The 16,878-nt window shown below is 36.0% G+C and overlaps 1 protein-coding gene across 2 annotated transcripts in view; it reads right to left on the bottom strand.

Moving 5' to 3' along the window:
* Positions 1-1,808: 1,808 nt before the first annotated feature.
* Positions 1,809-16,878, bottom strand: part of LOC122423921 (solute carrier organic anion transporter family member 1B3-like) — a 61,748-nt gene continuing 46,678 nt past the window's right edge. For both annotated transcript variants that reach the window (XM_043441453.1, XM_043441452.1), the window contains exons 10-15: positions 16,406-16,601; positions 12,526-12,691; positions 10,247-10,431; positions 7,530-7,594; positions 3,622-3,739; positions 1,809-2,581 (exon numbers count right to left, since the gene is read on the bottom strand). In XM_043441453.1, the coding sequence (XP_043297388.1) occupies positions 2,386-2,581; positions 3,622-3,739; positions 7,530-7,594; positions 10,247-10,431; positions 12,526-12,691; positions 16,406-16,601 (926 nt within the window). In that variant the 3' untranslated portion in view covers positions 1,809-2,385. The remainder of the gene's footprint in view (positions 2,582-3,621; positions 3,740-7,529; positions 7,595-10,246; positions 10,432-12,525; positions 12,692-16,405; positions 16,602-16,878) is intronic.

Raw genomic sequence — 16,878 nt, 5'->3', positions numbered from 1 at the left:
GTCTATGACTCTATTTCTGTCTTATAAAAAGGTTCATTTGTACTTTTTTTTTTTTTAAGATTCCACATATAAGTGGTATCATATGATATTTGTCTTTCTCTGTCTGATTTACTTCACTCAGTGTGATAATCTCTAGGTCCATCCATATTGCTGCAAATGGCATTATTTGTTTTTTTCCAGATGTATCTTTTTCATCATGGATTTAGGTTTTGGGACATTGACTTCTTTCAATTTTATCCAATGTATGGTTGAACTAGAGTCTTGAATTATTTTGCTTCCTCGAAGACTTTCTTATCATATTCTTATCTCCGTTGAATTTTTCCCCTGGGATCTGTATTTATGTTTAATAAATGCAATTGAATTAAAGATTAATATTTATTCTGAATACTTGGATTCTGAAGTAGATCAAATAATCTGTTGTATATGTGTTAATGTTCCTTTCCTTCACTGTACATGTCACATATAAATATAAAATTATCTTTTAATTTATATAATTTCATAAAATTTTATAATTTAATCTTGTTAATGTTCTTCCCCTTTAAAGTGTAAGCTCCATGAGGTAGTATCCTTCTTTGTTTAGTTTACAGTTATATTTCATTTTACCTATCAATTTCTTGACATTCAATAATTGTTGAAGAAATAAATATTCAAGATACTGCCTTTATTTTCATGCAATGTTTTAAAAAACAGCTCTGTAATTTTTTCTCTTTATTTTTTAATGAGAAAAGATTCCATTAGACCTGTCATATTACCTTGCCTGTGGGTGATTTTTCCAAATTTCTGCTTTTCTGATTAATGAATCTTTCTTAGGTCTACAGTTTGACAACACGTTAATATCTATAACTTCCAATGTAATTCTCAGATTCTAGCAAGCATTCATGTGGTGCGTCTTTGGAATACTCAGGGATATCATCTCCTATCATGTGGTTTGGTTTTTTGTGTCTCTTTATCAAGAGTTCTATGTAAACTTTAAAAAATAATTCTGTTTATTTATTTTTGGTTGTGCTGGGTCTTCATTGCTGCTAGGCTTCTCTCTCGTTATGGAGAGTGGGGGCTGTTCTCTAGGCGCGGGGTGCAGGCTTCCCTTGTTACGGAGCGTGGGTTCTCGGGTGCACACGCTTCGGTAGTTGTGGCAGGTGGGCTCAGTAGTTGCAGCTCCTGGGCTCTAGGGCACAGGCTCAATAGTGGTGCGGAGGCTTCGTTGCTCCATTGCATGTGAGATCTTCCTGGATCAGGGGTAGAACCTGTGTCTCCTGCATTAGCAGGCAGATTCTTTACCACTGAGCCACCAGGGAAGCCCTATGCAGATTTCTTTAAAGGGGAGGTCCAGGCTTGTACCACAAATGCTTAGAATCAGAATCTTGGGTGGGTGTATGTGATTTCTTTAAAAATATGTTTCACAGGTGATTTTAATGGCTTCTAATTTTTTTTTTCTTTAAGCCTGTTGAGAATAAAAACTACAGTTTTTAGCTTTCATTATAAAAAGCTGTCATCACTAGCAAATGCAATATTCAGATATTTGTTCTCATTTGCTCCACTTCTTGTCCAACTTGTGGAGGTGTGAAAGATGACTCTATGCGCTAAACACAAACACAAAGAGCCAGGCAATTTTGAGACAGTTGGTAAATGATTCAGTGCAGACTCCATTTCTTATAGAGAGCAGACAAAGTGAAGACACACCTTTAAATGGGCTTTGCTTTCTCAAGTTAATGTCAGTGTTTCTTAATCACTTCCATGGACCTGAAAAAAACTTAACACAGTCTGTAATACGCTCTCTGACAACCACAACTTGCAAATTTTCAGTTAGCTCTATTTCTTCAGTAGTATTTTAATAAGAGGTTGGAAGAATATGCATCAGGGGTTGTGTGATAGCCAAACACAATTTCAAATTATAAAATAATAAGGTCTGAGAAATATATGACTTAATTTATGAATGACAGATGTCATGATAGCGTAAGTCCTCCATTATAATAGACTTTAGGTTTGAATAACATGGTTCAAACTGGTTTATTTGTAAGGTATCAGGCTTTTCTCCATATTTAGACTACTAATTTCTCTCTTCCTTTTTCACCTATACCTATTTTCTAGTCACTAGTTTTATTGTACTACAATCATCTGAACAGATATTTTTCTTCTGTTACATATTAATTATAACTTTCACCTTAAATTTGCATAGATCATGCATTCTAATCTTAACCACAAATGCATAGTCATATGTTAACAATGAATACTCCCATTTTTTTTTCCCCTTTGGTTTTGGCTCCATATAGTATAGAATGTGGAAATTGTCAGTGAAAAGACCAGGAACTACTCAAAAATAACATCCCACTCAATTAATACAATGTTATTTAAAAACACAGCAGCAGAAAAAGAAGTTTTTCTCCCCTAAATATGTGTTTCATGGTCCACTTTGACATCATTAATTAATGGTCCTGAGTTTGCTTCATTCATGGCTTTTGTTTCATTTTCTGATGCCTTAATATCTTTCCCTTGGTATTTTTTCTTCATAGCAGAAATCAATACAACGAATAAAATAAGGGCTGGGAATTTTAAGCCTGTAGTCAAGCCAAAGAAAGTATGTCTGTGAAAAGAGAAAAAAGAATCCATGTATAAAACACTTTACATTGTTGCTCTCCAGTATGCAGAAGACCTTAAAAAATGATGCTTGAAATCTTATGTAGAAATACTGAAGTAGCGATTCCAATGACTCTTTTGATAGGAGCAGAAGAAACCTGTGATTATTTTTAAAGGAATGTTGACCCACAGAAGCCAAGGATGGTTCAAGATCTGCCCAAGTGCTATCCATAAAGTAAGGTGTGTTTGGAATGTTTAACTTTCTCAAAGACTGATTAGTTCATGTGTAATGAGAACAGATTGTAAAGGAAATGAAGTGACTGTGAGATAATCAAATTGAATTCATTTAGATTGAACCAGGAGCCTATGTTTACTTTATAGGCTTATGGTCCACAAGATCCTTGTAGTCTACTGAAAATTTTTTACAACAACCACATAAAATTACCTAGTATGCATGATCTATTCCTGTGATTTTCAACTGGTCAAACATTAGAATCACCTGAGGGGATTTTAAAACCCTCATTCCCCAGGCCATACCCCCCAGACCAATTAAATAAAAATTGCTGAAGATGGGACACATAAATTAGAATTTTGAGGGGATTCCCTGGTGGTCCAGTGGTTGGGACTCTGTACTTTCACTGCTGAGGGTGTGGGTTCAATCCCTGTTTGAGGAGCTAAGATCCTGGCAAGCTGTGTGGTGCAGCCAGGAAAAGAAAAAAAAGAAATGAGTATTTTTAAAAGTTCCTCAGGTGATTATAATGAGCAAGAAAAATTGATGACCACTGACCTGGTAGGTTAGGAAGCTCTCGTCTCATAGTGTTGTTAACTAAATGTTGACAAACTTTATGCAAAAGATAGTTTGAACAGTTATTAGGTTTAAATGAAGGTGAATAGAATCAATTTTATAACTTTGAGCTATTTATAAAGTTTATTAAATGGTGGCTATAATTTTTAATACTGTTACTACACTGAAAATGATATCTCATTCTTTAGGAATAACAGAGTCAAAGGAAAAAAAAATAATGAAGTATATTTATGACAACTTACCCATATAACGAGGAATTATATATCCTGCAAGCCCCTTGCTTCCCATGGTTGTTGATGGACCACTTCATACAAGCTCTGTCAATCAGAGCCCCAAAATATATAGGAGCTGGAATTCCTCCTGTAACATCAGATGAGAAGATGTCAATGGAGGAGAATGTTTCAAACGAAACAGTGACATTCCACATTGATACATTTTGGATTCTGTAGAAGTTGAAAATTTTGGAGGACTCATCCATTGATTTGGTTTAACTCTACTTAAGAATCAAGATTACTGGGACTTTCCTGGTGTTCCAGTGGTTAGGACTTCGCCTTCCAATGCAAGGTGTGAGGGTTTGATTCCTAATCAGGGAGCTAAGATTTCACATGCATAAAAAAAAACTAAAAAAAGAAAAACAAACAAACAAAAAACTAAAGCATAAAGTAGGAGAGATATTGTAACAAATTCAATAAAGACTTACAAAAAAGCATAGTTATTTTTTTAAAAAAGATTCAAAATTATTAGGACTCTCCAAAGCCCAAATCACATACAATAGCAAAGGCATCTTTCATCTACCTTTACCATGCCAACACACATAGGGAAAAAACGAGATTACATGTCTTTACACTGTTCTTCTTATAATACCAATTAACTTAAGCCTGGTTGGCAAAAAGCAGAAAACTGTCAGTAAAACACAGAGGTTATGTTGGTCATATGTAATTTTTTTCTTAGGCAAGGACAGCTGAAATAGAAGGAGTAGAGATATAGCTTCACAGGGAAAGCAAAAAACTCTGCTCAAATGCAAAGACAGAAGCTGCAAAGACAGAAGATTTTCAACTTGATTTTCAAGCCAAATTTAAGGTGAATGCCAGGCTTTACTGGTGGATCAGTGGTAAAGAATGCACCTGCCAATGCAGGAGATGCAGTTTCAATCCCTGGGTCTAGATCTCCTGGAGAAGGACATGGCAACCCACTCCCATATTCTTGCCTGGGAAATCCCATGGACAGAGAAGCCTGGCAGGCTACAGTCCATGGGATCACAAAAGGGTTGGATGTGACTTAGCAACTAAACAGCAAACAACAACAAGGCTCCTGGTTGTGCTTATTTCTTGCCTCAGGGCTCCACTCCCATCATCTTGGAGTCATTAGAGCCCACAATCATGCATTTTCCCCTCTATTGATTGTGTTCATTTTTAATACCTCTTGAAGCAGCCTGGGCTATCCAAATTACAGGCTCTGGTGCTGAATTTTGTTTCTGTTAATGTTCTGATCATAATGATGTCGAGGTCTTCAGTGGTCTGTTACCTAACCGAGTTTTCACTTGTAGTGTATGGTCTTGCAGTTTTCGAGGCTTTTGAGGAACACTTTTGTTGTTTTATAGCGAAGTGCCCACTGCTCTTGTTACTATTGTTTGGTCACTAAGTCATGTCTGACTCTTTGGCAACGCCATGGACTGTAGCCTGCCAGGCTCCTCTGTCCATGGGATTTCCCAGGCAAGAGTGGGTTGCCATTTCCTCCTCCAGGGGATCTTTCCAACCCAGGGACTGAATCCATGTCTCCTGCTTGGCAGGCAGATTCTTTACCACTGAGCCACCTGTGAAGTCCATCTACCCTTGCTGCTATTTTAATAAACTCTGAGATTGACTCCTAGATCTAAGCAGTGGTAATGTGACCAAAAGTTTAGAGATATGCTGATTTTCAACTTCTATATTGTTACATAAAAATGATAGTGATTCATAGTTTACACTTTTGGAAATTCCATTTACTTATGAAGTGAAGTGAAGTGAATGTCACTCAGTTGTGTCTGACTCTTTGTGACCCCACGGACTATAGAGTCAATGGAATTTTCCAGGCCAGGATACTGAAGTGGGGAGTCTTTCCCTTCTCCAGAGGATCTTCCCAACCCAGGAATCGAACCCAGGTCCCCTGCATTGCAGGCGGATTCTTTATCAACTGAGCCACAAGGGAAGCACATTTACTTATAGTCAGTCTCAATTTGAGACTTAGAATGAGAAAACTCAGAATGTCAAGGAACTGGTGTCTGAGACAAAGATACCTGATGAAAATTGGTACTGAGAAACCAGGATTAGGAATTCTCAGGTTTTCACAAATCAAAGCCACCCTTTGTAAAATGAAAAATCAATTCAATTCAGTCGCTCAGTCATGTCCGATTCTTTCTGATCCTATAGACTGCCGCACGCCAGGCCTCCCTGCCCATCACCAACTCCCAGAGTTTACTCAAACTAATGACCATTGAGTTGGTGATACCATCCAATCATCTCATGCTCTGTCGTCCCCTCCTCCTCCTGCCTTCAATCTTTCCCAGCATCAGGGTCTTTTCCAACGAGGCAATTCTTTGCATCAGGTGGCCAAAGTATTGGAATTTCAGCTTCAACATCAGTCCTTCCAATGGATGTTCAGGACTGATCTCCTTTAGGATGGACTGGTTGGATCTCCTTGCAGTCCAGGGACTCTCAAGAGGCTTCTCCAGCACCACAGTTCAAAAGCATCAGTTCTTCGGCACTCAGCTTTCTTTATAGTCCAACTCTCACATTCATACATGATTACTGGAAAAACCATAGCCTTGACTAGATGGAAGTTTGTTGGCAAATTAATGTCTCTGCTTTTAAACATGCTGTCTAGGTTGGTCATAACTTTTCTTCCAAGGAGCAAGTGTCTTTTAATTTCATGGCTGCAGTCACCATCTGCAGTGATTTTGGAGCCCCCCAAAATAAAGTCTGTCACTGTTTCCACTGTTTCCTCATCTATTTGCCATGAAATGATGGGACCAGATGCCATGATCTTAGTTTTCTGAATGTTGAGTTTTAAGCCAACTTTTCCACTCTCCTCTTTGATTTTCATCAAGAGGCTCTTTAGTTCTTCTTCGCTTTCTGCCATAAGGATGGTGTCATCTGCATATTTGAGGTTATTGATATTTCTCCCTGCAGTCTTGATTCCAGCTTGTGGTTCATCTAGCCCAGCATTTCTCATGATGTACTCTGCATATAAGTTAAATAAGCAGGGTGACAGTGTACAGCCTTGACGTACTCCTTTCCCTATTCAGAACCAGTCTGTTGTTTCATGTCCAGTTCTAACAGTTGCTTCCTGACCTGCATACAGATTTTTCAAGAGGCAGGTAATGTGGTCTGGTATTCCCATCTCTTTAAGAAAAATATATGCCAACAATTTATTTTTCTGATTTAATAAAGCCACAGAATATTTCAGGGTCTGATGTACTCCCTGGAGTTGTTTTGCAGATATCATAACTGCTCCAAAAGGGAAAAGCAGAAACCTCAGAGTTGGTTTTGGAACATGAGTCTGCCTTCTCTCCAGATTGCTGGCTTTTTTGATTAAAGCAACTTTCATTTCTATCAACACTTGCCTCTGGAGTTTTGACTGGAGTATTGACTTTTTAGCAGGCAGCAGCCAAACCTGAGTTCAGTTAACACCCATTCCCTTTTGCATTTTAAATTTCTAATAAAGTTTAGCAGCTTCTGCTTTAAAGAACTAGTCAGTGGGACTGTGAAAGTCTGCATTTGTTGTTTGGCATGATCTGTGGGCCTTTGGAGCTGTTTTGAACATTAAGGCCCTCAGTGTATAAGGACAGCTCTCCATTCTGCATATGGGAAGAAATATCCCTACATCTTAAGTTAAAAATCTTTGGAGACCACTGATTCTTGTTTAAGAAAGAATGTAATACAAGTGCAATGATGCCTTATTCTTACAGATTGATTTTACATAGAATTGACAATCAAATTTTCTTTTAGGTCATTTAGTTCTCCTTTATCTCATTATTTTTCATTTACCACAAAGATACAAATAATTTTTACTTATACCTTTAAAAAACTTTCTTACAATTAGAAATCAATTACATTTAGTCTTTGACATGAAAAATTGTATCTGGAATTTAGCATCTACATATTTATCATACCTAGTGTTCGAATAGTTAGTGAATGGAAACCCATGGCAAGTGATTTCAGTTCAGGTTCAACATTTCTGAAATAAGATAAAGGTAAAGAAACATTAAACATCCATACAATACCAAGCTGAGTTAATATTAAAGCATTTTTCAGTGTTATTCTTTATGACTGAAGGAAAACCCTCAAGTGAAGCATTGACATTATTTAGTTATATTTTCAGTTGTTTTAGAACGCAAACATCTGAATGACATTAATAGTTATTATTCCTTTACTTATTCAATGTGTTACAAGTTCAAGACAGTTTTACAAACATTTTCATGCTTTATCTTTAGGAAATCCTGAGATAGTGGTTGAAATAGAATTTATGATATCTATGAAGACAATAATTTCATGTAATCTATTTAGTTGACATAGGCCAAATGAGAAAGCAAATATGTTTATGTAGGTTTTTAGACTGAGTAGAATTCTTTTTTGTACCTTCTTTCTATCACTGCTGTTAACAGAAAAGTTAACTAATATGTTTCATAAACAACAAAATATAACCAGGAAGATCAAAAAAGTTATCTATATTCTAGTGTCTAGTGTATTTAAATGTCATTTTAAAGGTAGTAAGTACATATTTATCCTTTCTTAAAAATTAACTCAGTCTTGCCTTTAGAAAGTTCTTTCCACAATTCCATTTTTCTATGTTCAATTAGCTAATGACATGACCATCTCTGATACAGTGAGGGACTAAGGCTCAAAAATTCTGTTTTTACCGAAATATTGATTTAACTGATACAAAGGCTTATTTTTTCTTGGTTTGAATGACTATATTTATTCAGAGATAAACTTTGTCATTCAACAAACCTTTGCCAAGTTCCTCCTACGAGATTCTATGCTAGTCTTTGTTCTTGATAATAAAGAGATAAATCATAGTTTCATAGTAACTAGATGCCTTTGTTATTGTTTAGTCACTAAACAATGTGTCTGACACTTTGCAACTCCATTGACTGTAGCCCACCAAGCTTCTCTGACATGAGATTTCCCAGGCAAGAATACTGGAGTGGGTTACCATTTCCTTCCCCAGGGGATTTTCCAGACCCAGGGATTGAACCCATATCTCCTGCATTGGCAGGTGGGTTCTTTACCACTGAGCCATCAGTGAAGTCCATGCCTTTGGTAAGTCATTTAGCCTCTCTTAGCCATAGTTTCCTTATTTTCTTAGTAGACTTATCTTGTATGTTTTGAGGATCCAATATAGTGAGCTAGCCCTCCAATCCTCCATTTTCTTTACACAAAATTGTCTGTTAAGTCTTTTAGGAGTGCTACTGTTAAGTGAGATTCTCAAAAGTATCCAAGAAAGCTTATAAAAATAGACAATATAAAAATTAAATTAAGCACAGCACAATAAAAATTAAACACAGCAGAGTTATTTATTAAAAGAGAAAATGAATCGAAAGGGGTTTTTGTCTGCTTTTTCAAAAGACAGGGACACTTCCAACTAGCTGAACTGAGGACTCACAACAATGTACTTGAGGGCAGTGAAGTCATGCTAGCACGCAGAGGATGTCAGGCTATTCAAGGAGGTGGTTTCTTCCCTGAGGACATAGTCATGAGGGAACCAGCCGTGACAGTTAACTAGTGCATTTAGCTGTCTCTCATGAATATCAGAATTTTTAAAAAGGGCTTTTGGAAAGAGAGAGAATGCAGTTTGGGCTGAGCTCTCTGTAACAAGTGCCTGAAGAGTTGCTTTTCGTTGCTGTTGATTTCCTAAAGGGTGCTTTTGGCATGCATGCCGGATACAATAGAGGCAAAATTGAGATATTTGTTATCAACTTGTATTTTTACCCAAGGAGTGGGATAGTGGGCAGGAGAATTGAGGGGACTTGGAGATTGAGATAGTATCTTCCTGCAAGGGGGCTTGAAATCTTAGACAGCTCAGTGGAAATGATAGATTTATGTGTTACAGTCACACACACACACACACACACACACTATGATCACAGACACTCCTACATCCACATGCATACACACTCACAGACCCCCATGCTCACACTTACATGCATGATCTCATGCATACACACATCATTATCACGTAAAATATTGTTCACTGCAGTGTGAGTCCTACATCAATCTGTATGGGAACAGGTACTTTAGGTATTTTATTCACCACGAATTATTCTTCACCAAATGTGGTTTAAATATTTGCCTAATCAATGAAGAAAGGAATCAATTCTGCTCATATGTGTTTCTTTTCTCTATGAGGGTATTGGAGAGACTAGGTCAAAAGCCATTCTTTTGGCTAGGATTAAAAACTTTGGAATATCATAGACTGTTTATATTAGTTTGTCTGTCTGGTTCCCAAATTTTTTAAGAAGAAATGAATAGGTGATTCACTCTGAGAGGCATCTTAAAATGAAAATTAGAAGTTCTTTTAGAATCACAGCAGGATTCTTCCACATTGAGGCAGTTGTCAATCAGTCTCTGTCTTAAAATTGTTATTAAGAGAAGAAATTTTGTAGTGGAGATCAAATTTTGTAGAGTTTGTAGTGGAAGAACCCAAGGCAAAATTATTAATAATTATGGCAGTGAAGTATCACAGTAATTCTAAGAAAATACACTCACAAAATTTAAATGTTACAAAATCTGAATTTGGTTTCCAAATATATTATGGAAAAATATGTACACTATTAGGTATGTTTATAGGCTAATATACATAAAACCCCTTTTAAAAAGATGTACTCACTTAAAAATCAGCATGATAGTTGAGGTGCTTCCCAGTGCAGCAGAAAAAAGGGTAAGTATTTGTGCTACTGTGTAAATATAAAATTTTCTCTTACAGTCATCACTTTTTGGACATTCACCCAACTTCATCGAGTTATTTTTGCTCTGGAAACCATTTTCTTCCACACAACTACAGTTATGAAACACCTAAAAAATAGTTTTTGAAATATTACAGAATATATTTGCAAAATATGACTGGGCTATAAATATATTCCATTATATTTAAAGACATCTCACTCATTTAAGTTAAAATATTTACAGTTTTAAAGAAAACATTCTAACAATGTGAAGTATTGAAAGGCATAATAGTTTTCTGGATTCCTTTCCAGATAAAAAAAATATTTTATTAACTTTTCTGTCATCCCTAAATTAAAAATTAGGAAACAGTAGAAAAAAGTAATGTCTAGAACTCTATAAATAATTTTCTCATTAATATGAAATTTTAGAATATTTCTCTACTACTCACTTTTATTTTCTATAGCATACTTACTCTCTTTAACAATTTCTATGATGTGGGACAACCCCTGGGTAGGAACTGTCTAGGGAATCCAGAAAATATAGTAGTTTTGGAGGGGCCAAACCCAGGACTAAGTCCACCCACTAGAATGGAGCAGAGTCCAGGCAAAAGGAACCAGGCAGAGATGCTAGAATTATGCTTTGGCCAGCAAACACACCATTCGATTGCATAATGACAGATTCTAGGATAAATAATGCCATTACCCAAGAGGTTCAGCACAGCAAAATACCCTAAAAGTTAGGGCTCAGCAGGAGAAAATTTAGGAACAAATGATTTTTAGAGACTTACTTTAGCAGGCAATTTATGTAACTAGATGGCCTTAAGAAATTCTTTTCTGAGTCTAAGCTAAATCAAATTTTAAGGGAAGTTTGAACCTGTTAATACCAAAGACAAAATATTGAGGGAGGAACTGAGGAAGAATTTGAGTTGATACTTATTTGATGACCGAGTTTTACCTTTTTACTAAGTATAATATGGAGAAGCTCTTTATATAGCAAGCATATTGGTCAATAAAACCAAACTTAGGTACAAAGAACATTATTTTGAGTGATTAAGAAGGGATTACATATTACTAAGAATTTGGTAAAAGAACTCCCCAGTGGTCCCCAAATGATAAAATCATTGCTAGTTTTAAGATATTTCCATAGTAGAAAGAGCTCTCTTTAGGATTCTAACATCATGTCACTTCCAGCCCTTCACTCATGGACATGGTGGAACAATATATTAAAAGGGGAACTCTTAGTGAAAGGCACTATAGCCATAAATATGAGATATGGTTTTTAAAGTATAGTCTTTGGGGAATTTTTGTGTAAATTTATGTTTCAACTTCAAAGAATCTAGGTTATTCAAAGTTATTGGTGCCATTCATTAATGCAATTAGCATGATTATGAACAATAAAAATGATGGAAAAAGTTTGAAAAGCAAAGACAGAAGGATGTGGTAGAGAGCAATGATCATATTGGATGATATTGCTAACACTGGTCATAGGAAAAGGGCCCAGGAAATTAGATATTCAGTGGATTGGAAGTGGAATGGATAACACCATGGGTGATGCTCAGCTGTTGGAAGTTACCTAAAGGATTGGGAAGAACTCATAAATTGTATGGAAGGGGATATTTTTAGTGAAGAAGGCAGTGGCATTCCTACGGAAGATGCTAGCAATAGGTAAACAGAGTATTGTTACCTTGGATAGGAGAAGTGCCAGCTTTGGAAAAAAATCAAAATTAGAAGTCAAAAATTGGACAGTCAAGTGAGCAAGAAGCCTTAATCAATTTCTTGGGAAGTCAAAGGATATTTGAGCTTAGAGATAAGCTCGCTAGAATCTATATGCAAGATCACACATAAATGGCTGTTTATCTAGGTTGACAAGGGATTTGCTCAAGACTTCTGCTTAGCATCTGAAGAGTAGGGCATCTCCAACTTAATGGAAATCATATCCTTTAGTCAAATGATGTGCTTCCTAAAGATCTAAGTGTTCTTAAATTTCAAAAGGCCATAGTCATAAACACAAGAAGAAAAAGTGGGAGTAACCTTCTGAGAATTCAAGCCACTTTGTTTACATATTACAGCCATCACGATGACAAGCAATAACGGGAATCTTTTTCTCTCTCTTTACTGGGGACCTTATTTGTAAAAACATTTGACATGTCACTATCAAAGTTTAGTAAGTTATATCAAATCTGCAACTTTGATTAAGGAGAAGAAAGTAAAAACAAATACTCACAATAGACTTTTTGCTGCCACTTGAAGACGTACATCCTGCTAAACAAGGTGATATGTAAGTTATTCCATTGCTCCCACAGAGTGGTTCCCATTGAGTTGGATCACAATTGCAGTCTGAGTTGCAATAAGAAAGTGGTACATTTAGATGTGATGCCACTGGAGTATTTCTGGAAATATATGATAGACATGTATCAGAGAGAGAAGAAAAAGGGGAAGGAGGAAAAAAGATGAGGAGAAAAAGAGAAGGAAAGGGAGAGGAAGAGAGAGGAAGAGGTGAGGCGGAATAATGGAAAGTGTTGTCTTTAAATTAGAGAAATTTTGCTTTTGCTTTCCCAAAATGACAAAGTTTATTTTTGGTGCTTATTAACTTTTTCACCTTTTATGGCTACCCAGACACTATTTATTATGTAGAAAAAGTAAAACATAAAAAAGAGACCAAAGAGGGTAGGTCTTTACAAGGCTATTAAAAATTACTAAAAAAAAAATCACTTCATTTTTTCTGAAAATAATTCTGTTCAGTAGGGTCATGGCATTAGGCTAAGGTTCTTCCCAGCTCACTGTAAAGTCCCATGAATCTGTGAATATTACTCAATTAGTTTGAATTTTAAAATCTATACTTTACAGAAGAAAATAATTCAACATGGACAAAGGAGAATACTTAAGAATTAATTTTTTAAAATCAAGAGCAATATAATCAATTGAGAGAGACTAGAAAAGCTTCATGAGGAACTACAACAAATTTTATAATAATTTACTGTAAAACATAGTTGTGCTTATGAAATATAATCTTATGGCTATATTTATAAAACAAACTATTTGCACAATTAACTTTCTGACTACAGATTTTTTTGAAAAATTCTTGTTTTTGGTAAAAATCTTAATAAATTATCTTTGAATGAGAAAATAATTTTTACAAAGAAAGGAAGAGGTAGACTCAGAAATTCTGTAATCAATAATTTTACTAAAAGCATCTAATGTCTAACCCTGCTTGGAGACATATAACAGATGGGGAGTAATTCAGCGTAATGATTAATAACCTAGTCCAGACATTGCAATTAAACAGTCATGTGTTCCCATTAGGTCTGCCACCTCCTAACAATGTGACTTCACTTTCTAAAATCAGTTTTGCCATTTCTAAGTCATAAATCCTCATAGAAATTTGTTTTGGAAAAGTATTAGTTTAACTGTTCTCAAACTTTCTGTTCTCAGCAGTATTTTCACTCTTGAAAAGTATTGAGGATCCTAAAGGTTTTTTCTTCAAGTGGGTTCTATTTAGTGATATATATGTACATCACATATATATACACTACTAGAGATTAACAGCAGTAAAAAACTAATACGAGAATGCACAAGTGCACACATCTTTAGCCATCAGACTGATATTATTATCACATATCTTGTAGCCTTAGAAAATATCACTATACAAGCACTGGAAAGTCCAGCACTCTGTAATATCCTAAACGGGAAAGGAATTTTGAAAAGAATAAATACACATGTATGTGTGTCTGAATCACTTTGCTATACACCTGAAACTAACACAACTAACTAATACGTGATTGTTAATCACCTATACTCCAATATAAGATAAAAATTAAAACAGAAAACATCACTAGATACTCATGAGAAAATGAAAAAAGCAAACACTATCTTGTATTAGTATGAAAATAGTTTAGAATTTGTTGGCCTTCTGATAAAGTCTATGGGTTCTCAGACCACATTCTGAGAAAAGTGAAAGTGAAGTCTCTCAGTCGTCTCTGACTCTTTGCAGCCCCATGGACTGTAGCCTACCAGGCTCCTCCGTCCATGGGATTTTCCAGGCAAGAGTACTGGAGTGGGTTGCCATTTCCTTCTCCAGAGTATCTTCCCGACCCAGGGATCAAACCCAGGTCTCCCACATTGTAAGCGGGATGCTTTACCGTCTGAGCTACCACCTCTGCACTAAGTCACACTTTAAAAATGCACCCCAGTGACTAGCACTTCATAAACGCTGCATATATACATTCTGTTAATAGTCATCACTAGACAATGAGTTTCATGAGGGCGCTGGTATATCCTGTAAATCTTCTTGACCTTTAAGGAGGCACTTAGTGCAATTTTACCAAATTAAAAATCACACAGAAGTCTAGCTGCCTTCTTTGACTAGATAGCACTGTTACCGAACTGTTTTCAGGGAATTGACTTTAGGTTAAAACCTATATGCTTGTGATGTGTGAAGTAGCACGATTCTGGAGTCACTGACTGGTTTCAAACAAGTCAAAGTTTCTCCAGGTCTCAACTAGAAAAGGAAGAGGATATAAGAGGGTTGGGTTGTGTAATCTCCAGGGTTCCTTCCCCCCTAAAGTTCAATGTTCTAGGTACTCTGTATTTTGATTTACCAGAGTGAGTGATAGTTGATAGGAATATTCAACAACAAAGAGGATGAGGACAGAGTGTGGAGATAATACAAGATTAAGTTGGCGAGCCTCCAAGAATAAGATGATGTTAAGTGAATGTGGGAAGGTTCAAATGGACACCTTTTAAGAGCCAGAGTTTAAAAGCTCAAAGCCAACAATAAGCAGTGCTAAGAACCATGGTTACTAAACTGATCCAGGGATCTTTACTTGTTACTTGATGTGAACTTTCCTAAACCAAAATTGTTGGTTATATTCAGGAGATGACAATAAATCCTCATAGGATCAGAAAGTACATTTGGTAGGGGCCAGAGGTTTGGGGTGGAGGGCATGGGGAGAGGCAATGGGGAATTAGCGTTTAATGGGGACGGAGTTTCAGTTTAGGAAGGTTAAAAATTCAGGAGATGGATTTTGGTGAGATTTGTACAGCAATATGAATGTACTTAGTAGGCACTGAACTGTACAGCTAAATATGGTTAAAATAGTGTGTTTTACACCATGTAATGTTTACCACAATAAACAAAGAAAGCTGCACAAAGAAGCGTGCCCTTGATTTGGGGTAGAGATCATAGTCCTGGTGGCTCAGATGGTAAAGAATCTACCTTCAAATCGGGAGACCCAGGTTTGATCCCTGGGTTGGGAAGATCCCTTGGAGAATGGAAGGGCAACCCACTCCAGTATTCTTGCCTGGAAAATTCCATGGACAGAGGAACCTGGTGGGCTAGAGTTCATGGGGTCACAAAGAGTTGGACACAGCTAACACTTCCACTTTTCACTGTAGTACTAGGTATACTGCACAATGTGTGATAATAATGAAAAGTAGAAGTTTTATAGGCCTAATATGCTATTCTATGTAAAGAATATCAATTGTAGTGCTAATAAAGATAATACCAGAAAACATAATAGGTGTACAGAAAAGGAGAACTCAGCACAATGTAAGGGTTTTCTTATAAAGATAATTGTTAAACATCAAAATTAACTGCAGATAAAGATTGTTCAGTCACTTTTGGAAAATGTCATTTATGTTTCTCTCATATGTCAGCCAAGACCATAGTGGTTAGGACTAAGAGTCAAAACCTTAAGATTTGAGTCAGAATCATATAACTGTGTCTCTCTCTAAGTTTTGCTCTTTTTATCTATAAAATAGTGACAAAAGTACCTATCATTCATTGTAAACACTCCATAAGTAATAACTATTACTATTACAGACTATATAGCTTTTCTTTTGTTTATCTATTTTTTAAAGAATTTTATTTTATATTGGAGTACAGTTGATTAACAATGATTGTTATAATTTTTCTTTAAGGAGGGAAAAAAAGGATCTTAGGAAATGAATCTTTTGAGATCTTAAGAAATGTTTTAAGAATTTATAAATTGACATTCCTCTCAGCTTAAAGTTTAGTAAAAATTGGTATCTGCCTTGCTTTTCTTACATTCTCTTACATTAAATAGCTTACATATCATTCAATTGATATATTGATATATACAAACCCATCATAGGTCAGGGTTAGTCCAGCAACTGATTTGTTTTCACAGATTAGTGCAAAGTTTAATAGATGAAATAGGAAGGACATCAAATGGGCACAAAGTGCAAATTTGGCAATTCCAACCAAGGTAAATTTGAACTTTTTAACAATAAATCCTCCTGTAAACATTCCAGCTGCCAAAGATGGTATGGTTATGAATCCTAGAAGGAAGAGAAAAAAAATGTAATTATGTAATTATATAAATATGGTTATCCCAAATGTCTTCATGTGTGAAATGCTATCTATCAACCAAATTAATCCAACCTTACTACTTCTTAAACAGAAGACTGACAGTCTAGGATGGAGGTAGAGGACTAGTGTACCATGTGAAAGAGACAAAAATAATTTCTCCCTGCCAACACTAAAGGTTTAGCTTCCCAGTAGCAAAAGTCAGTGACTGAGAATATTTGTATATCTGAACATATTGTTTCTATAAGG

This window comes from Cervus canadensis, chromosome 21, assembly GCF_019320065.1.
Source record: "Cervus canadensis isolate Bull #8, Minnesota chromosome 21, ASM1932006v1, whole genome shotgun sequence".
In the NCBI taxonomy this organism is placed as follows: domain Eukaryota; kingdom Metazoa; phylum Chordata; class Mammalia; order Artiodactyla; family Cervidae; genus Cervus; species Cervus canadensis.
This window is presented reverse-complemented; position numbering and strand designations above follow the sequence as displayed.